Genomic DNA, 16,969 nt, shown 5'->3' on the forward strand with positions numbered 1-16,969 from the left:
AATCATCCTGCTGGCTTGACGTTGACATTTGCTAATTTTTGGATCAACGTAAGATTCAGCTGTATAAGCTTCCCCTTCTCTCTTCAATTGCCATTGTTCACTTGCGACACACACACATATATATATATATATATATATATATATATATATATATATATATATATATATAGGTACCACGTATGAACGATAATGTAAGATGACTGATGAACAAATGCAGAGTCACAGTGTAGCCTTGAGCCTGGTAGTCAGGCTAGCGGTAGCAGGCTAGAGAAGGCTTTTCTTCAAACTGCGTCTGCATAATCCACAAATCCACACTGCTAATTCCAGTAACAATTTAGGGTCATATATTAACTTGTGTTCACCTCACTGCAAGTTTTGAGGCCGGATTGACTGTCGAAACTAGTGCTTCCGTAGCCGAACAAACTTGCATCTCACAGCACAAACTGTGGTGCATTCAAGGACCGCCGAACAAAGTGCGAAATGTCAATGCTTGACAAGAAGACATTTCCATTGAAACAAAAAAGATAAACATGTAGAAATGCTAGGCGTTCTAACAGTGGTACATGTATTTGACCTGTATTATCACACATTTATAAATTATTATCGACTTAGAGATGTGTTTTCTGCAGGAAAAAATTTTGGACCCTGCGATTGGCTGGTGATTAGTCGAGGGTGTACCTCGGTAGTCTCTGGGATAGGCTCCAGCTTACTCGTGACCCTTATGAGGACAAGCGGTATAGGAAATGGATGGATTTTACCAAAAATCCACAAATTTGCTTTGAAGAATGTTGGGCTTTGAATATGCCATGATACACCAGGATACACTATCATGAGTGGTCAGCATCCTGTAGCTTTAGCTCTGCATGCGCTTTAAAAAAATTGGTTAGTACTTAGTACAATATGTGGTGATATGAGAAGACACGTGCACTGCTTATTGGACTGATTCTCATTGGTTGCTAGCGCTAGGTGGCGGTCTATAAGAGTGCCTGTTGCTTTGTCGCTAGCTCTTTGACCTCTCGCTGGGTGCCCTTCGGCGTTCACTTCCGCGTTCGCTTCGTGCCTCGGCGGCACAGACAGCCGCTGCATAAACGGGGTTAATGCAGCTCGCGGACCCATGCCGCGCGCAACTAAACTTGAGGTAGGGTTCCCCCTGGTTACGGCGTAGCATATAGCTTAGTTTAGCTTATAGCCTCTATGCTATGTTTATAGGCTCCCGTGTCTGCGCCTCTCGCCTCTCAATGAGCGACAAGCTTGATGTCAGGTGGTAAGTATGTCCGTCTTCCTGGTGCATGAGCTGTCTATTCCAATTTGATTTATTCCTCTTTTTCTGTTTTTGGGAGACGCTGCCGTCTTGCCCCTGCGCAAATTTCCGAGCCGACACATATTGCATGTTTGTTGTGCCGGTTCTGCATGTCCGCCGGTCCCATCTGCTTGCTGTTAATGCCGCTTTTCTATTGCGGCTACTGCACGCTTGATAGATGCGAGCGACCCTCCAGTGTCTACAACTAGCTGGGGGCTACGTTTAGGGCTTTCTGAGGGAGCTACCCCACTCCCCCCTACGGAACGCTTTCCCCTCACCAAACAACGAACTGTGCCGCTCGCGTTGACTTGAGTCAGAACTGACTGAACTGTTGCTCTATTTTGCACAGAAATGTTAATGTTGTAAAAATTGTTTTATTTCCCAGGAGCTGCGGGTCAAATGGTGGTGGTGGTGGTGGTGGTGCTCCTTCGGTGGTGGTAACTTTGTTTGTATATATTTGCAAAGCACTTGTTTCGGTTGATTTTGGTTTTGTAGTGGTTTTGGTGCTTTATTTAGGTTGCCCCATTTAGTTTCCCCCCATCCATCCAGCTTAACTCCAGCTCCCTGGCTCTTTGTGGGTGAGTGTATGGAGTCTGTTTTAAGGATTTGTAATAAGAATAATAAATATTGTAAATGGAGCCGTGTCTGTCGCCTCATTCAAGGTAAGCTTACCTGTGTGTCTTAGTTTCATTATTCCCCTCTTAGGGGTGACGTTGTTGAACCCTTTACTACATCAGTCCATACAAATTTTGAACCCCCTACCCTCCCCGCCACAAATACTTAGTGTGAAAGTGGTGTGTTAAACTTTCCGTTCTCATCAGCGCCATTCAACACTTAAAACACTGGTTCTGTTGCTGCTGTGCTGTATGTACTATGTATGTAATATACTTGTTAAGAACTGAACATTTTCAGGTTGAATTCTTCATAGAAAAACAGCTGTAGGATCTAACACAGGATGGCTGAGGCAACTGAAGTCGAGCGTTCCTTATCAAATTTTCCTCAGTTTTGGACCTGTTGCTATACACCAACCTAAGAATTGGCCATATGGACGGCATAAGATATGTCGAACCCAAAATACTAACGCTAGCTAAGGTCATAGCTTTTTTTTTTTAACAAATTACCGACCCAAAATGAATATACTTATTATAAATGTGTTCCATTTTATCTACCGTAAGTACGATTAAATTAGATTGTCAAGGCCACGAGCTTTGGGTACAAGGACAAGTACAAGCGGCCAAAATGAGTTTTCTCCGTAGGGTGGGTGGGCTCTCCCTTTTGAAATAAGGTGAGAAGCACTGTCATCTGGGAGAAACTGAGTAGAACCGCTGCGCCTCCGCATTGAGGAGCCAGATGAGGTGGCTTGGCCATCTGGTGAGGATGCCTTCCGGGCGCTTCTACGGGGAGGTTTTCAGGGCACGTCTGACCGGTAGGAGGCCTCGAGGAAGACCAGGACACGGAGAGACTACAGCATGTCTCAACTGGCCTGGGAGCTGGGACAAAGCGGCTGGGGTGAGGAAAGTCTGGCCTTCCCTGCTTAAGCTGCTGTCCCTGCGACCCGACCTTGGATAAGCGGTAGAAGATGGATGGATGGATGGATGGATGGATGGATGTCAAGGTGTACCTAATTCGATATCTTCGGGATTTCCATCTTTTTATGTGCTGTGATCCCTTAACACGGGTGTTTTTTCCAGTGAGGGCCACATATTGAAAAATTAAAGTGTGTAAGGGCCACTTTGATATTTTGTACAGCAACATGTATGTACATATGCTAAGACGTTATATTTCAAGAAAAAACTGCATCTAAGCTTTGCGTTATAGGTGAAATGTGTAATGTTAGTATGAACATTTGTTTTTACTTTTTTTTTTCTTCCCCTTTGTTGTGCTTTTTTTTTTTTAATTTCCAAATATTTTTCTTCATATTTGTACATTTTCTTCTTGTAATATTTTGACTTTATTCCCATAGTATACAGTAACTTCCAAGTAACAGAAATGATAACTTTAGATTTTTTTTTGTCTCATAATATTACGACTATCTGCTCAGGAGGTCCTTTGCGGTGCAGGAGGCACTCCTGAAGATCTGTTACTGTATGACTCTGTGATGGCATCTGCCATCTTCTATGGTGTGGGCTGCGGGGGGAGCAGCATCACAGCAGCTGACAGGAAGAGGCTGGACAAGCTGATTAAGAAGACCAGCTCTGGCCTGGGGTGTCCTCTGTACCAGGTGGAGGAGGTGGGCAAGAAGAGGATGACAGCCAAGCTGTCCTCCATGATGAACAAAGACTCCCACCCCCTCCAACACACTCACTGCACTAAGTAGCTCCATTAGTGACAGGATGATACATCCAAAGTGTGTGATGGAGAGATGCCACAGGTCTTTCCTCCCTGCAGCTGTCAGACTCCATAATATAGGCTGCTCCAATAATCCTGTACAATAACTGTGCAATAAACCTTTGGCTGATCAACATATACATAGCTGTAAATAGCGTATATATAACTTCTTGATTTTTTAAATTAGAGTTTTTATTTTTATTGCCTTGATTTTGCACTTTCTATGCTCTTGCGTGCTTCTGTAGTCTGCCTTTGCTGCTGTAAACCTGGAAGTTCCCCCGTGTGGGACTACTAAAGACATATCTTCTGGACATATCTCTTATCTCTTTAAAAAAATATTTTTTCGTCTTTAATATTTCAGCTCTATGCTACTAAAATGACATTAAGCCTATTCTTGTAAAATTGCAACTTTTTTCTTGTTAGAATACGCCTTTTTAAAAAATATATTTTGACCAGGGATGCTCCCATCAGGTTTTTATGCTGCCTATACTGATCATCCATGAGTGAAATCGTCCGATACCGATCACATAGATTAAATGTAAACTCATTTTTGTAACATTCATTTTCATATCTTATTTCAAGCCAAACAAAGAGAATATGTTTGTTTTACCAGAATATTAACAAAATGCTGGTATCCACAGCTCATATTTTGTATTTGAGAATGCATTTCTTTCTAGTCTTCTCACATTATTAACTGAAAACGGGGATGAAAAGCAGGCTTGCAGGCACCTCATGTGGTCATGGGGGGGGCTACCTGGTGCCCGCGGACACCACGTTGGTGACTCCTTGGCTGTATTCTATGAAAGGGGAATCATAAAGTTTAGACAAAAACATATTTGTCTTTCTTTTTCAAAATCACTAGTGAAATGTAGAGGATCAGACGTTAAGGAGACGTTGGCTGCAAGAGCAGCCTGATGGCGCTCCAGCAGGACCCCAGGCAGTCTGCAAACCCGGTGTCCTACATCGCTGACGGTCGGCCATCCAGTCAGACGAACCCAACCACTTTTTGGGCTATCTGCCTTCGAACTCCGATTGCCACGCACACATGGGCACGTGTCGCAAGTTTTGGCTAATTAGCCGCTGCCCGACCGATGATCACATCACGAGCCGCGAAAACTCACCACACCCTGCCAAGGGGTCACTCCCCAAATGTCGCATCAAACTAAAGCTTTTTGCAGGGTGCAAAACTTATATCACTCTAACAGCAACAGCAAATCCCACACGGCAGACATGTTTGTTTTGACTTTGTGAAGGGAAAGTGGGCGGGAGACGGTTGCTATAGGCTGGATGCTGCAATGGGGGTGGAGCTGATCGGCAAAGGTGATCTGCGTTAAAAAGCTTTTTCACAAAAATCAGCCAACACTGATCGATGGCCAATCGATCGGAGCATCCCTAATTTTGACATTATTTTTTGTAAAATTACAACTGTTTTTTGTTTTTTTTAAATTTTCCAGCTATTTCAACTTCCTTCTTGTAAAGTTTCTTCTCGTAATTATGACTTTATTCCCACAATACTGTATTTTGCCTTTATTCTTGCAACATTATAACTTTTTCTGCAACCAAAACTGCCAAAAATTACAACTTTATTTTGTTTTGTTTGTTTTTCATAATATTATGACCTTAAAAAAATAACCTTTTTTTCTTTAATATTTAAACTTTGTCTACCAAAATTATGTTATTCTTTCTCATAATATTCTTTCTCTTAATATTTTGACTTTACTCTTGTAAAATTACTTACATTTTTGTTGTTTGTTTTTTAGTTTTCGTGTCTAATTATATTTTCAAAATGTGTTGCAGGCTTCAGATTGCCTCCCGGGATGCAATTTGGACACCCCTGCGTTAATATCACTTGCTTGCTTTAAATGATCCGCTTTTGAACAAGTCTTTATCCATTGGTCAATAGCGCATGCGTCAAAAGACAGAGGAGGTGCGCGCCCGCCCGCGTGCCTGCCTCCTCCCTGCCTTCCGATCCGCCCCTGTTCGCTGACTCAGTGCCTTAAGCAGCATCGTCGTTCACCTGCGTAGAGCAACGACATCCTCTCCGGAGAAATACTAAAACTAACTACTAATACAGACATGGCCAAAACAGCGACTGGTAAGCATTTTCTTATCTTTCACAATTCAAATAAGGAAGTGTGCTGATTAGCGTGTGTTTGATCGTTTTTCCTGTTGGTATAGTCCGGCGTGCGTGTCGTCTACCGACCGGCGATTGTTCTTAATGCGATTAATAATTACTTTACAATCATGTTTTTAAGATATTGTGATATTGTGATTGTGATAGACTTATGTGCCCAGTGATAGCGGTGTAGCTCCCGGTTTATGTGCAGTACAAGCATTATATCATCCATCGTTAACCAATATTTCAACCTGCAGTTGTTTTTTTCCCGTCATATTTCGTGTGAGACATTTAATAATGCAGCCACTTGTATTGCTCCACTTGCGTTTCATGGTCCACCGGCCCCGAAATGCAGCATAATGCAGACGGACCCCACCCATGATGCTGATGCTGCCCACCATCATTGAGGCCTAGAGGGCGTCATCACTTTTTTCCCCCACTGCTAGGCTACACGTAAAGCTCAACACCCACAACGTTTTCATCCCTGTAAAATCCACTTTTTGAATGGGAATGACTTCTTTATAGTGAATGGATAACTGACCACGTGGACAACCTAATGAGAGATGGAGCCCCAAAATCAGCATTTTAAAAATAACAATGCTCCAGTTTAGAGGTAGCAATATGTTTATTATGGTGGTTTGCATTCTTCATGGCTTCACACTGAGAGCTATTTCTGACATTTTAACTCATTTTCACGCTGTCAGGGGTTCATTTAGCCAACTAAAATATTAGGAACACTTGTCAGTAAGATGCAGTGCAGTTGTACACCACTGCAAACTACAACCACAATTTTCTTACAATACTACCTCTCATAGTGGAGCATTATTGTCTTTGTAAAAGGAAGACTTTTGGGTTGTGCAAGTGGTTATAAGGTGGGCAGCCTTCCAGCACCCGAGGGGCGCTTTGGGTGTGGTGTAGGACAACTTTGGTGCCTTGCTCAAGGACATACATCACATGGTCTACAGCAGTTTGATTTGAATTGTTCCAGCCATACTGTGTAGGACCAGGACCTGGACTTCTCTTTGTATATACTGTAGCACCAACGCAAGGCTAGGGCTTTACCAAATGGCTAACAAAGCAATAATCATCAATTAAAACAGACACACAATGTTAACATTAGCCTTTGTTGGGTTTAGGGGCATACTACAAAAACTCTATTCAAAGATCCTCTATACATGACAGAAGGACGCTTCTGTTTTGAAGGACTTACTGCAAAAATGCAAGCTCAATATGTGACAGGAGTCAAATCGAAAATGCAAGTCGAAGATCCTCGATACGTGACAGGAGCGCTCTTCTGTTTTAAGGGAACTACTGCAAATATGCAACTCAGAGATCCTTATAGGTGACAGGATCACTCGTCTGTTTTGAAAGATCCACTGCAAAAGTGGTAGCCAAAGATCCATTATATGACAGGAGTGCTTTTCTGTTTTGAGGAACCTATTGTAAAAATGAAAGTCAAAGGTCCGCTATATGTAACAGGAGTACTCTTCTGTATTGAAGAACCTATACAAAAAGTCTATGCAGCAAGTTAAAGATCCTCTATAAGTGACAGAGGCACTCATCTGTTTTTAAGGACCGACTATCAATGAGGCAGCCAGAGATCCTCACGGTTTCTCCTTCTCTTTGGAAGGACCTACTGCAAAAACGTTAGCCGAAGATCTTCTATGTGACAGGACTCCTCTTCTATTTTAAAGGGCCTACTGCAAAAGAGCAAGTCAAAGATCCTTTGTATGTGACAGGAGCACGTGTCTGTTCTATACTACCTATTGCAGAAATGCTAGCCAAAGATCCTCTATATCAGCGGTCCCTAACTGGCCCGGTACCACTCCGTGGGCGGGGCTGAATCAGGCCGTGGGAAGCTTTCAGGTGCAATGAGTAAAAAAAAAAAGAATACATTTGTAAATGCCTACATCAGATTTTACGTAACTGCATATCAATTTTGGAAATATAAACCATTCTTTTATTTAAAAAATATTACAAATCCCATAGTTTTTGCAAGACTGTATTGTTTGACGGTCCTTGAACGCACCATAACCTTCTCCCACGCTGCACAGATAGACTACTAGACTGTATTTTTACCGTTTGTCTTTCACCTCATGCTAATGTGCATCTTTGTTGGTTACTGCAAGAATCCAAGTCATAGATCCTCTATATATGACATGGGCTCTCTGCTGTGTTTTGGAGTCTGCTACAAAAATGTTCCCAAAAATGAACTTGCGGGCTGGTATGATGTCATTTTTGGCTCGTATTTGGCCTGCGGACCAACAAGCCCTGATGTATAAGAGACTCACTAGTGAGTGCGACAAAGAAAGAAGGGAAGGAAAGAAAAGCAAAACTCAGTGTTGCTATGGAGCACAGCAACTGTGAATGGGTTGAATTTGATTCAAAAACAGAAAAGAAGGTTCAGGAGACCAGCCAGCCCTGCAGCGAGCAAGCAGGCTGCAGTACTACAATAGTATACGCTTGTACTGCATATGCTACTCTTGTCACATCCGCACATATAAAGGCAGCAGCAGGGCGAGGACAGAGTGGCAACCCACATCATTGTGATCACATGATGCAAGAAATAGCTGATAAGTCAACAGGAAATGAAGTCACTTTACACACACTCTCGCTGTCCTTATCCACCATGACCGGAAATTGAGCTAATACACCTGCGTTATCTAATCTCACAATGCCTGGTGTGAATATTAGGGATTCTCAAACTGCCGTGCAGGTACCACTGGTGGTACATCTAGCTCCATCTAGTGGTACTCCAGTGATTTTAACAAAGTATACAGTAATCCCCCAGTAATATAAATTCATAAATCATGCTTTTTTGTGATTGAAGATTATTATTATTAGTTAAAAATATGTATATTTAAGCACATTTGACAAATGTATTTTTTGTGTAATTTCTTTTCAAGAATAAAAATAGCAAAATGAACTATCCATCTTCTATGCCGCTTATCCTCACTAGGGTGGAGGGGGTATGCTGGAGCCTGTCCCAGCTGACTTCGGGCGAGAGGCGGGGTACACCCTGGACTGGTCGCCAGCCAATCACAGGGCACATATAGACAAACAATCATTCACACTCACATTCATACCTATGGACATTTTCGAGTCGCCAATTAACCTAACATGCATGTTTTTGGAATGTGGGAGGAAACCGCAGTACCCGGAGAAAACCCACGCATGGGGAGAACATGCAGACTCCACATAGAGATGCCCAACGGAGATTCAAACCCAGATCTTCCCGTGTGCTAACCACTAGGCCACCGTGCGGCCCCTAAATGAACTAAAATATTAATAGAACTCATTTGGAAGACGCATTCAGAAACGTCAAGATGATATGTAGTATTCCCTGGTTGCCAGGTGTCAGTAATGTTACATTGATGAGACAAAAGCCACCACAGGAAGTACTGTACAGAAAAGGGAGTAAAAAATAGAACAACAACGATCTCTCCCAATACTAACGCCTGAGTCCATATTATGTCTTATTTTCTCTTATTATGTTTACTACATAGGGTAATAGGAGTGTAAAGGTGACTCTAGGAGTGTTTCATGTCTAGAGGGCTCTAACAATGGTAAAAAAAAACACATTTAGAAGGTCGTAAACAGGTTTTCTGTGCTTTAAGCACGAAAATATTTCATTTCTAAAGAAGGAACCCTACTTCTTATTAACCGATTAACTGTGCAGCACACACTAAAAAGTAAAAGGATGCAGGGGTCTTGTTGATTTTTTTTATATGAAATTAAAAGAAAATATGTTATATATATTTAAAGACCAAATTTTGGGTCCGCATTGTTATAGGTGACAAAGCATATTACAGTGGAGCACCCTTAAGTCGGTCCCGCTCACGTCGACAACCCGTCTATGTCGACCAAGTCATCACATCCTGGTAAAAAGTGCCCACTTAAGTCGACAAAACCGACCGACAAAGTCACAAGTAAATGTCAAGCTGAGCAATGGCTAGTTTCGGTTTTGATTTTGCTTTTGTCAACAACCGCTTATGTCGACTTCAGTTGGCCAGTCTGAGGTGTAATAAACGCAAATGCCTTCTTCTGCAATATTAATTCATATCAAGTAATCTTCTTTTCCTCTTTATAGTATGACTTAACTACAATAAAGGTTTTACATGTCTAATTTTATATTTTGTAATTTTCTACAGTATTTGTGTTGTATATTTGTAATACTAAAAAAAACAACAGCCGTCATCACTTCAAGTGAAATGATAGCCGTCTAAATAAAAGAGCCTCGTTCAATGAATTATTCAACAAGGAGCCTCTTAAGGACGTTTTAGCGTATGGCAAAGTTGTCGAGGTCAGCAAGGAGATGGTTTTTGCTGTTGCTGATGACGGATCACACAAAGTGACTCACCTGTTATTATGCTGACGTTCCTCCTGCAGCGTACAAGGAGAAGATGAAGGAGCTCTCCGTCCTCTCGCTCATCTGCTCCTGCTTTTACCCAGAGACACGCAACAAGCTTGCTTGCGAGTTTGAAGGTAAGAAATGAATCCTCATGCATGTCGGATCCATGGGACGGCGTGTAGTAGTAGTTAGTGGTAGTGGTATACCGTTAATATGTGCTCATGTCATCGACAGACATGGAAGTGAAGCCAATAAACAAGCGGGCCTCTGGGCAGGCCTTTGAGGTGATTCTCAAGCCCCTGTCTCCGGTATCAGAAGTCATCCACAGCCTGGCATCTTCCCCCAAGAGAGACATCTCCTTGGATGACATCGAGAAGAAACTGGAGGCGGCCGAAGAGCGGAGAAAGGTGACTTTTTTAGCCATCTCAAAAGACAGCAAACATCACATTGTGGATTCTCCCTTATATACTGACTCACTTGTCAATTTGTGCATTCTTCTTCGATTTTTTAGTACCAGGAAACTCAGGTGCTGAGGGCTTTGGCGGAAAAGCGAGAGCACGAGAGGGACGTGCTGTTCAAGGCCCTGGAGGAGAACAACAACTTCAGCAAGATGGCTGAGGAGAAGCTCCAGATGAAAATGGAGCAGATCAAGGAGAACCGCGACGCCCATCTGGCAGCCATGCTGGAGCGTCTACAGGAGAAGGTGACGGACGGACGCATGCACGGCTCCACTAAATCAGCACTGCACTGCTACGCGGGCTCCTTTTTATATACTTGTAGTCAAAATGATGGCACACACACACAGAAAAGAAAATACAGTCATATTGTTTTTTTATGAAAACATTTTTTACTATTATACTATTTACTATTACAGGAATAATATTTTTAAAAGTCTTAATTATTATGAAAGAATTATTTGGGGCTAGAAAATATTAAAAAGATATTGTAAATATTGCAGGAATAAGTCATGATTACATGAGGAAACAGGTGATGTGGCATTTTAATATTAAGACATGGTAAGACACCAACCACTTATAAAAGGTACAGTATATACTGTATACCAGGGGTCACCAACGTGGGTAGCCCCCCACGACCACATGAGGCGCCCGCAGGCCTGCTTTTCATTCAGGTTTTCAGTTAATAATGTGAGAACATTAGAAAGAAAAGTATTGTGAAACATAAAATGTGAGTTGTGGATGCCAGCATTTTGTGAATGTTTTGGTAAAACGAGCATATTTGATCTGTTTGGGTTGAAATAAGGAATGAAAATCATTTCTACAAAAATGAGTAGCTCGTGGCCATTTTCATTTTCTAAAAGTAGCTCTCGCAAGAAAAAAACGTTGGTGACCCCTGCTGTATAGTATTTATCTGAAAATAATCAGATTAAAAAGAATATATCATAAATATAACTACTGCAGGAAAAACGGATGGGACACTAACCACGAAGATTAGAAAGGTGACAGTGTTGTCAAATAATGTTGTGAAAATCATATTTTCCTAAGAAAAGGTTCGAATGTTAGCAAGTATAAAGTCTTAATTTCATAAGAAAACTGCTGCATGGCATTTCTATATGAAAAAAAACTACTTAGTCTTGCAAAGAAAAAAATGTACAACTATTATGACAATATTTAAAAAACTATATTTCCAAAGATTAAAAAAGTTGAGTGAAGCTGTAATATTTATATGTGAACACAGTTGATTTTCATTTTTTGAGATAAAAGCAGGAAACACCAAACAACCAATAAAAAAACACCAACAATAATGTAGTTTTAGAAAATAATATAGTAATAGGAATACTGTCAATATCATATTTCTATGAGACAAAATTGTAATATGACTGTAAAGTTAACATTTAATGACAAAACAGTTACAGTTGCATCTTTATGGTACCCCGCCTCTCACCCAAAGTCAGCTGGGTTAGGCTGGGATACCCCGGGACCCTAATTAGGATAAGTGGCATACAAAATGGATGGAGGATCTAAAAGATAACAGTTGTAGTGGTATGAAAAAAAGATGGTTGGACACCAACCAAAAAACGTAAAAAAAAAACCCCACAAAAAATTGTTTTATGACTTAATGTTCTAATAGTAATACAGTGTTCCCCCGTTTATCGCAGTGTTCCAAAAATAGCCCGCAATCCACGATTAGCCAACTTCATTTTAAAAAAAATAATTATTTTATATGTTTTAAGGCTGTACAACCCCTCACCATAAACTTTATACACTTTTCTCAGACAGGCATGAACATTTTCTCACATTTCTCTCGTTTAACACTCTCAAAAAAGTTCAAACCTTCGTTTGAATTTTAATGATCAACCTGCAGGTCGGACCCAAGAAATTATTAAGTCACTCACGCGTATTCCACCCCTGTTGCAGTCCTCCTCCAGTTCTTCGAACTGAAGATTCATATAGCTAGCAAGCAAGCAAGCTAGCAATGAACAGGAGGCACAGCAGGGCGGCATGAAGGAGATTGATTGACAATGGTCTACAGCCAATCAGGATGCAGTAAACAATGGGCGGTGCAGACAGATAGACACTCAACTTCCCACTATGCAATTCTTCTTAAAGGGCCATGCTCAGCCTTTATCAGCGTTTATACCTGTAATAAAAAAAGAAGCATGAAAAAAATCCACGAATCCTCGAAAGGTAAACCGCGATACAGTGAGGGAACACTGTATTACCAATATCACACTACTATGGAAAGAGGATGTAATGTTACTGTAAAAAAAAACATGACAAAACAGTTTTTTTTAAATGGAGCACCAACTACAGTCAAACCTGTCTTAGCGGCCACCTTTATAGAACGGCCACCTGCCTATAGCATCCACTGAAAAATCCCCCGCAACAAAATTTACATGTTATAGACCCTGTGTATAGCAGTCACCTGTCCAACGCGGCCAGCAGCCACCCATTTTGTCTCCCTTGGTCAATATCTGACCGCATATAGCGGCCAAATTACCGACTCAATCAATGAAGGCGTTGTGTGACTTTAATTACTGAGTCCTAGCTCAGTCACAATCATTCACAAGATCCACACAAACTGTCAGTTGTTCCACATAAAAAAGCCGTCTTCTTTGGAGCTTGCTATTTCCGGGTCAAACATGTAACTTTAAGAGCATTTGCACCAAAACATTACAGCAAATTAGGCTGGGAACAGGACGTGCTCCCAGCGATGCTACAATAAAAAAAAACATACGCTAGCATGCATGAGGCAGCGGGAGCAAAACTGAGTTTGGTTGTACTTAATTGAAGTATTTTAGAATGTACTCACGTTATTTTTCATCAATCCTCATCCACAAATCCATCAAAGTCCTCATCTTCTGTATTCGACACAAAAAAAAGCCGTCTTCTTTTCCGTTCGCTACTAGTCTGTTAACTTGTCAGTGTTATTCAGCTCCGAAGCAAAGAAGGAAACTTCTCCTGTTGCTTCTGCCAACTTTATTTATTAAACGCGGCCACCAGACAGCAGCTCAGAACACACACACATTTCTCAGCATCGTTTCTCCTTCCTGCTTGCCCACAAGGCAAAGGTTAAACAAGCCCCACTACATAGCTGTCCAGCCAATGCCTGTAAGAAATGACACCGTTTCTTTCCTGGTGTGCACTGGTCAATACTGTAATGCCGCTTGTTGTGGGGAAGGAGAGACTCACGTCGCCGATGCACTTTAATGGCTTTATTAACAGCGGAGAACACTGCAGGACTTTACATCCACGCCAACATAAACACACTTCCCAACTCTCTCGAAACTCACAGCTAGCACTGAGCCTAGCTCTCCTGCTCGGGACGCCCACCGTCACTTCCCGTCACTTGAACTAAAGCTGTAATGACACTCTGCCGTATAAAAAGTAAAATATTAAAAACAAGCATAAGACATTACTAGCACAGCTTTGTTCTGTGGGTCGTGGATAATAACAAGCCTAGTAGTGCTGTACAACTTTTATCCGCAGTCCCACAGTGCCCTCTGCTGGTCAAATTATTATTATTATCATTTTTTTCCCCTTTTTTTTTCTTTTTTTTCCTCTACTGGTCAACATTCAAACTGGACACCAACCTGTCTATAGAGGCCACCTGTCTGTAGCGGCCACTTTTGCAGACTCCCTTTAGTGGCCGCTATAGACAAGTTTGACTGTACCTTGGTAGACTTACAAAGGTTAAAAGAAGGCAAATTTCTCAAAATGACTATTTATTTCATTATTTATTTGGAAAATCTTTTTTTAAATAAGTAAAATGTGATAATATGACAGGAATCCCTAATGCATTCATTCAGAACAGTTGCAGTGACACAAAAGACAAATGTAACGATGTAGCAACTGAGCTGCGACATACCTGGCCACTTGTTGCTAGGTGGAATTCACAGGGCTCAAGCAGAACTGCCTCATGTGCCAGTTAAAAAAAAGAACATGCTAGCCACGCTCACTCGGCTGCTTGAACGCCAGATCAAGGAAGTCACTTCGTGGTTTGCGCATCATTGCAGTTGAATCTCCACTCCGCATGCAATATAAAACATGACCGTGGCGCTCTCTTTTCTCAACGTTTACCAGGAGAGACACGCGGCGTTGGTACGCAGGAACAAAGAGCTGAGGGAAGAGCTGACACCATGAGCGACGGACACACCAGTCCCAAGTATTATCTCACTTCATCCAGCCTCACCCAGTTCCCCTTCATCCATTTGCTACTCACCCTGCTCTAAGAGCCCTCTCCAGAACAGGCGTGCAAACCTGGAGCCCGAGAGGTGGAGGACCTCACCACCATCACACACACTCACCCGTCAATCAATCATCCCCTATCAGTCAGTATTAGTCAGGATTTCTTGATTTTACAGAGGGATCTTATTTTGTAAATATTGTTTTATCTAGCTGTCTGTCTATCTATCTCTGGTTTCTGCTGTTCAACCACACTTTTCTTCATTGTAAATTGGATGTAGACTGACGTTTGCAATGTATTCCTGATGCCGATGATGTTTTTGTGTCTTTGTGTACCTTATATACAGACGCCATGCACGCTTAGAATGTATACAATACAAACAAAACAAACCCTCTGCAATGAATGTGATTGGTGCTTTATTTCTTATAGGATTAAGAATATCTTCACCCAAGAAGAAGGGATGCAGGATGCTCTATTTCTATACTAGAATATACATTCAGCCCACAGTCTCTTTTTTAATGTACAGTACCACTCATGTCTGCCTGTGTCCTCTGCTGCTTGTGCCACCTCACCACCCAACCCTCCCTTCATCAATTTATCTGTGAAAGCTTTGCTTGATGAATAAACATTTGGGGTTCTGTGAACATGACATGGCTTCCGATGAGTTTCTGTGCTAAAAAAAAAAAAAAAGCCCAACGAAAACAAAAACAGAGTGTCAACTGCCAAGTAAAAAGTCAAGACGTGTGATGTTTTTTGTGGTAGAGTCAATATAATGCTCATATGATAGACTGGTAACATCATCATCCTTAGAGTGGATGTTGCATTGAAAAGACATTTCTCTGCTCCACCGCTAGAGGGCAGTAAAAGCATTCACTTCATTATAACATTTATGAGGCCTTTAGGCCACGAGTTGAAAAGTTTAAGATGACGTTGATGTGTTTATCAGATAAAGGCGATGCTGATATTTAGTGTACGTTTAAAGTATAAAGTATAATATGAATATACATATTAGCATCGCAATGAACCTCTTAAAGGGAAACTGCACTTTTTTTGGAATTGTGTCCATCATCCACAATCCTTATGGAACACATGAACACATACTAATTTCCCTTTTCTGTGCAGCGGAGTGGCTACAGCGGCTGGCTGTGTTGTTTGAGTTTTGAAAAGTAAATCATGCCCGGCACGTGTATCATAGGAGCTTGTGGCAATAAGCCGAAAAGTTAGTCAACTTTTACCAACTTGACTTGACGACTTGAATCAGTGGACATCTGGCAACATCGCTACGAAGACTCAGCATGATGCTCGTTGGCTGTCAGCATTTTTTGACCTGACTTTACCAGCTCAACGGGGAGCACAAGTCTTGTGCTGGAGGATACAGCCATCCCATCAGTCTGTACTCCTATGAGAGCGGACAGTGTTCATTATACTGTTATCAATGAAACACTTAGCACAAGGGGGCGTCCTACCTGATAACCTGGAGCTCATCCTCCATATATTACAGTATTCCAGGCGCCCTGCAGCCGTGTAACCTCCGCCTTCATTCAGCATGTATGATCGCTTGCAGCTAGCGATCATACAACAGGAAACAGGCAGTCCTGCACGAAGGACATTGATTGACAATGGTCTACAGAAGGGGTGTCCAAACTTTTCCCACCAATGGCCGCGTACAGAAAAATCAAAGGATGCAGGGGGCCACATTGATATTTGCATATATATTTTCTAAATTGTATAAAAAGGCTAACAAAAAAAAAAGCATATTTAAAGCCAAACCTTTGCGTTATTATTAGCATCAACATGTCAGCTTTTTTCCCTTACATTGTGCCTTTTTGCTGTATTTTTCCCATTTTTGGGGCGATTTTTTTGTGTTTAATTTTATTTCTACAACTTGCTGCGGGCCGATAATAAACAAGTCACAAGCCATAAATGGCCCCTGGGCTGCGCTTTGGACACCCCTGGTCTAGGGGCTAGTTTCCCAATGTGGGGTACCATTCGTAATAGGGGGTACGCGAATAAAAATGAAAAACAATTACCGCCTAAGGCTCTCAATTACGAGTGCGCCTGAATGCGGCCGCAATGGAGAACAGAGCAGAAAGCAGGAAGGAGACAGCACACGATGTTGTTCATAACTCTGTGTGCATCCTATGAACAAATAAGTAAGTTTGATGATTATTTTGTGCATTAATTGTGTTTAATCTAAAATATTTGTAAAAGACATGAATGGCTTCAGGAC

At 41.6% G+C, this 16,969-nt stretch overlaps 1 protein-coding gene and 1 long non-coding RNA gene across 2 annotated transcripts; both read left to right on the forward strand.

The window, feature by feature from the left end:
- The first annotated feature begins 282 nt into the window (after positions 1-282).
- On the forward strand, positions 283-3,698 carry LOC129185744 (uncharacterized). The gene is made up of 3 exons (XR_008572125.1): positions 283-1,138; positions 1,210-1,264; positions 1,686-3,698. It is a non-coding gene; the product is annotated as an uncharacterized LOC129185744 (long non-coding RNA).
- Positions 3,699-5,555: 1,857 nt separating this feature from the next.
- Positions 5,556-15,388, forward strand: stmn2a (stathmin 2a). Its single transcript, XM_054783031.1, has 5 exons — positions 5,556-5,723; positions 10,134-10,229; positions 10,330-10,502; positions 10,607-10,798; positions 14,637-15,388. The coding sequence occupies exons 1-5, from the start codon at positions 5,705-5,707 to the stop codon at positions 14,694-14,696; spliced, it is 540 nt and encodes a 179-aa protein (XP_054639006.1). The 5' UTR covers positions 5,556-5,704; the 3' UTR covers positions 14,697-15,388.
- The last annotated feature ends 1,581 nt before the right edge of the window (positions 15,389-16,969 follow it).

Source organism: Dunckerocampus dactyliophorus, chromosome 7 (assembly GCF_027744805.1).
Source record: "Dunckerocampus dactyliophorus isolate RoL2022-P2 chromosome 7, RoL_Ddac_1.1, whole genome shotgun sequence".
NCBI lineage: Eukaryota > Metazoa > Chordata > Actinopteri > Syngnathiformes > Syngnathidae > Dunckerocampus > Dunckerocampus dactyliophorus.

Excerpts from the sequence above, each read along its gene's own strand:
- stmn2a (XM_054783031.1), top strand. Across the intron at positions 10,503-10,606 it reads CGGCCGAAGAGCGGAGAAAG|TACCAGGAAACTCAGGTGCT; the intron begins GTGACTTTTTTA and ends TCGATTTTTTAG. Across the intron at positions 10,799-14,636 it reads TGGAGCGTCTACAGGAGAAG|GAGAGACACGCGGCGTTGGT; the intron begins GTGACGGACGGA and ends AACGTTTACCAG.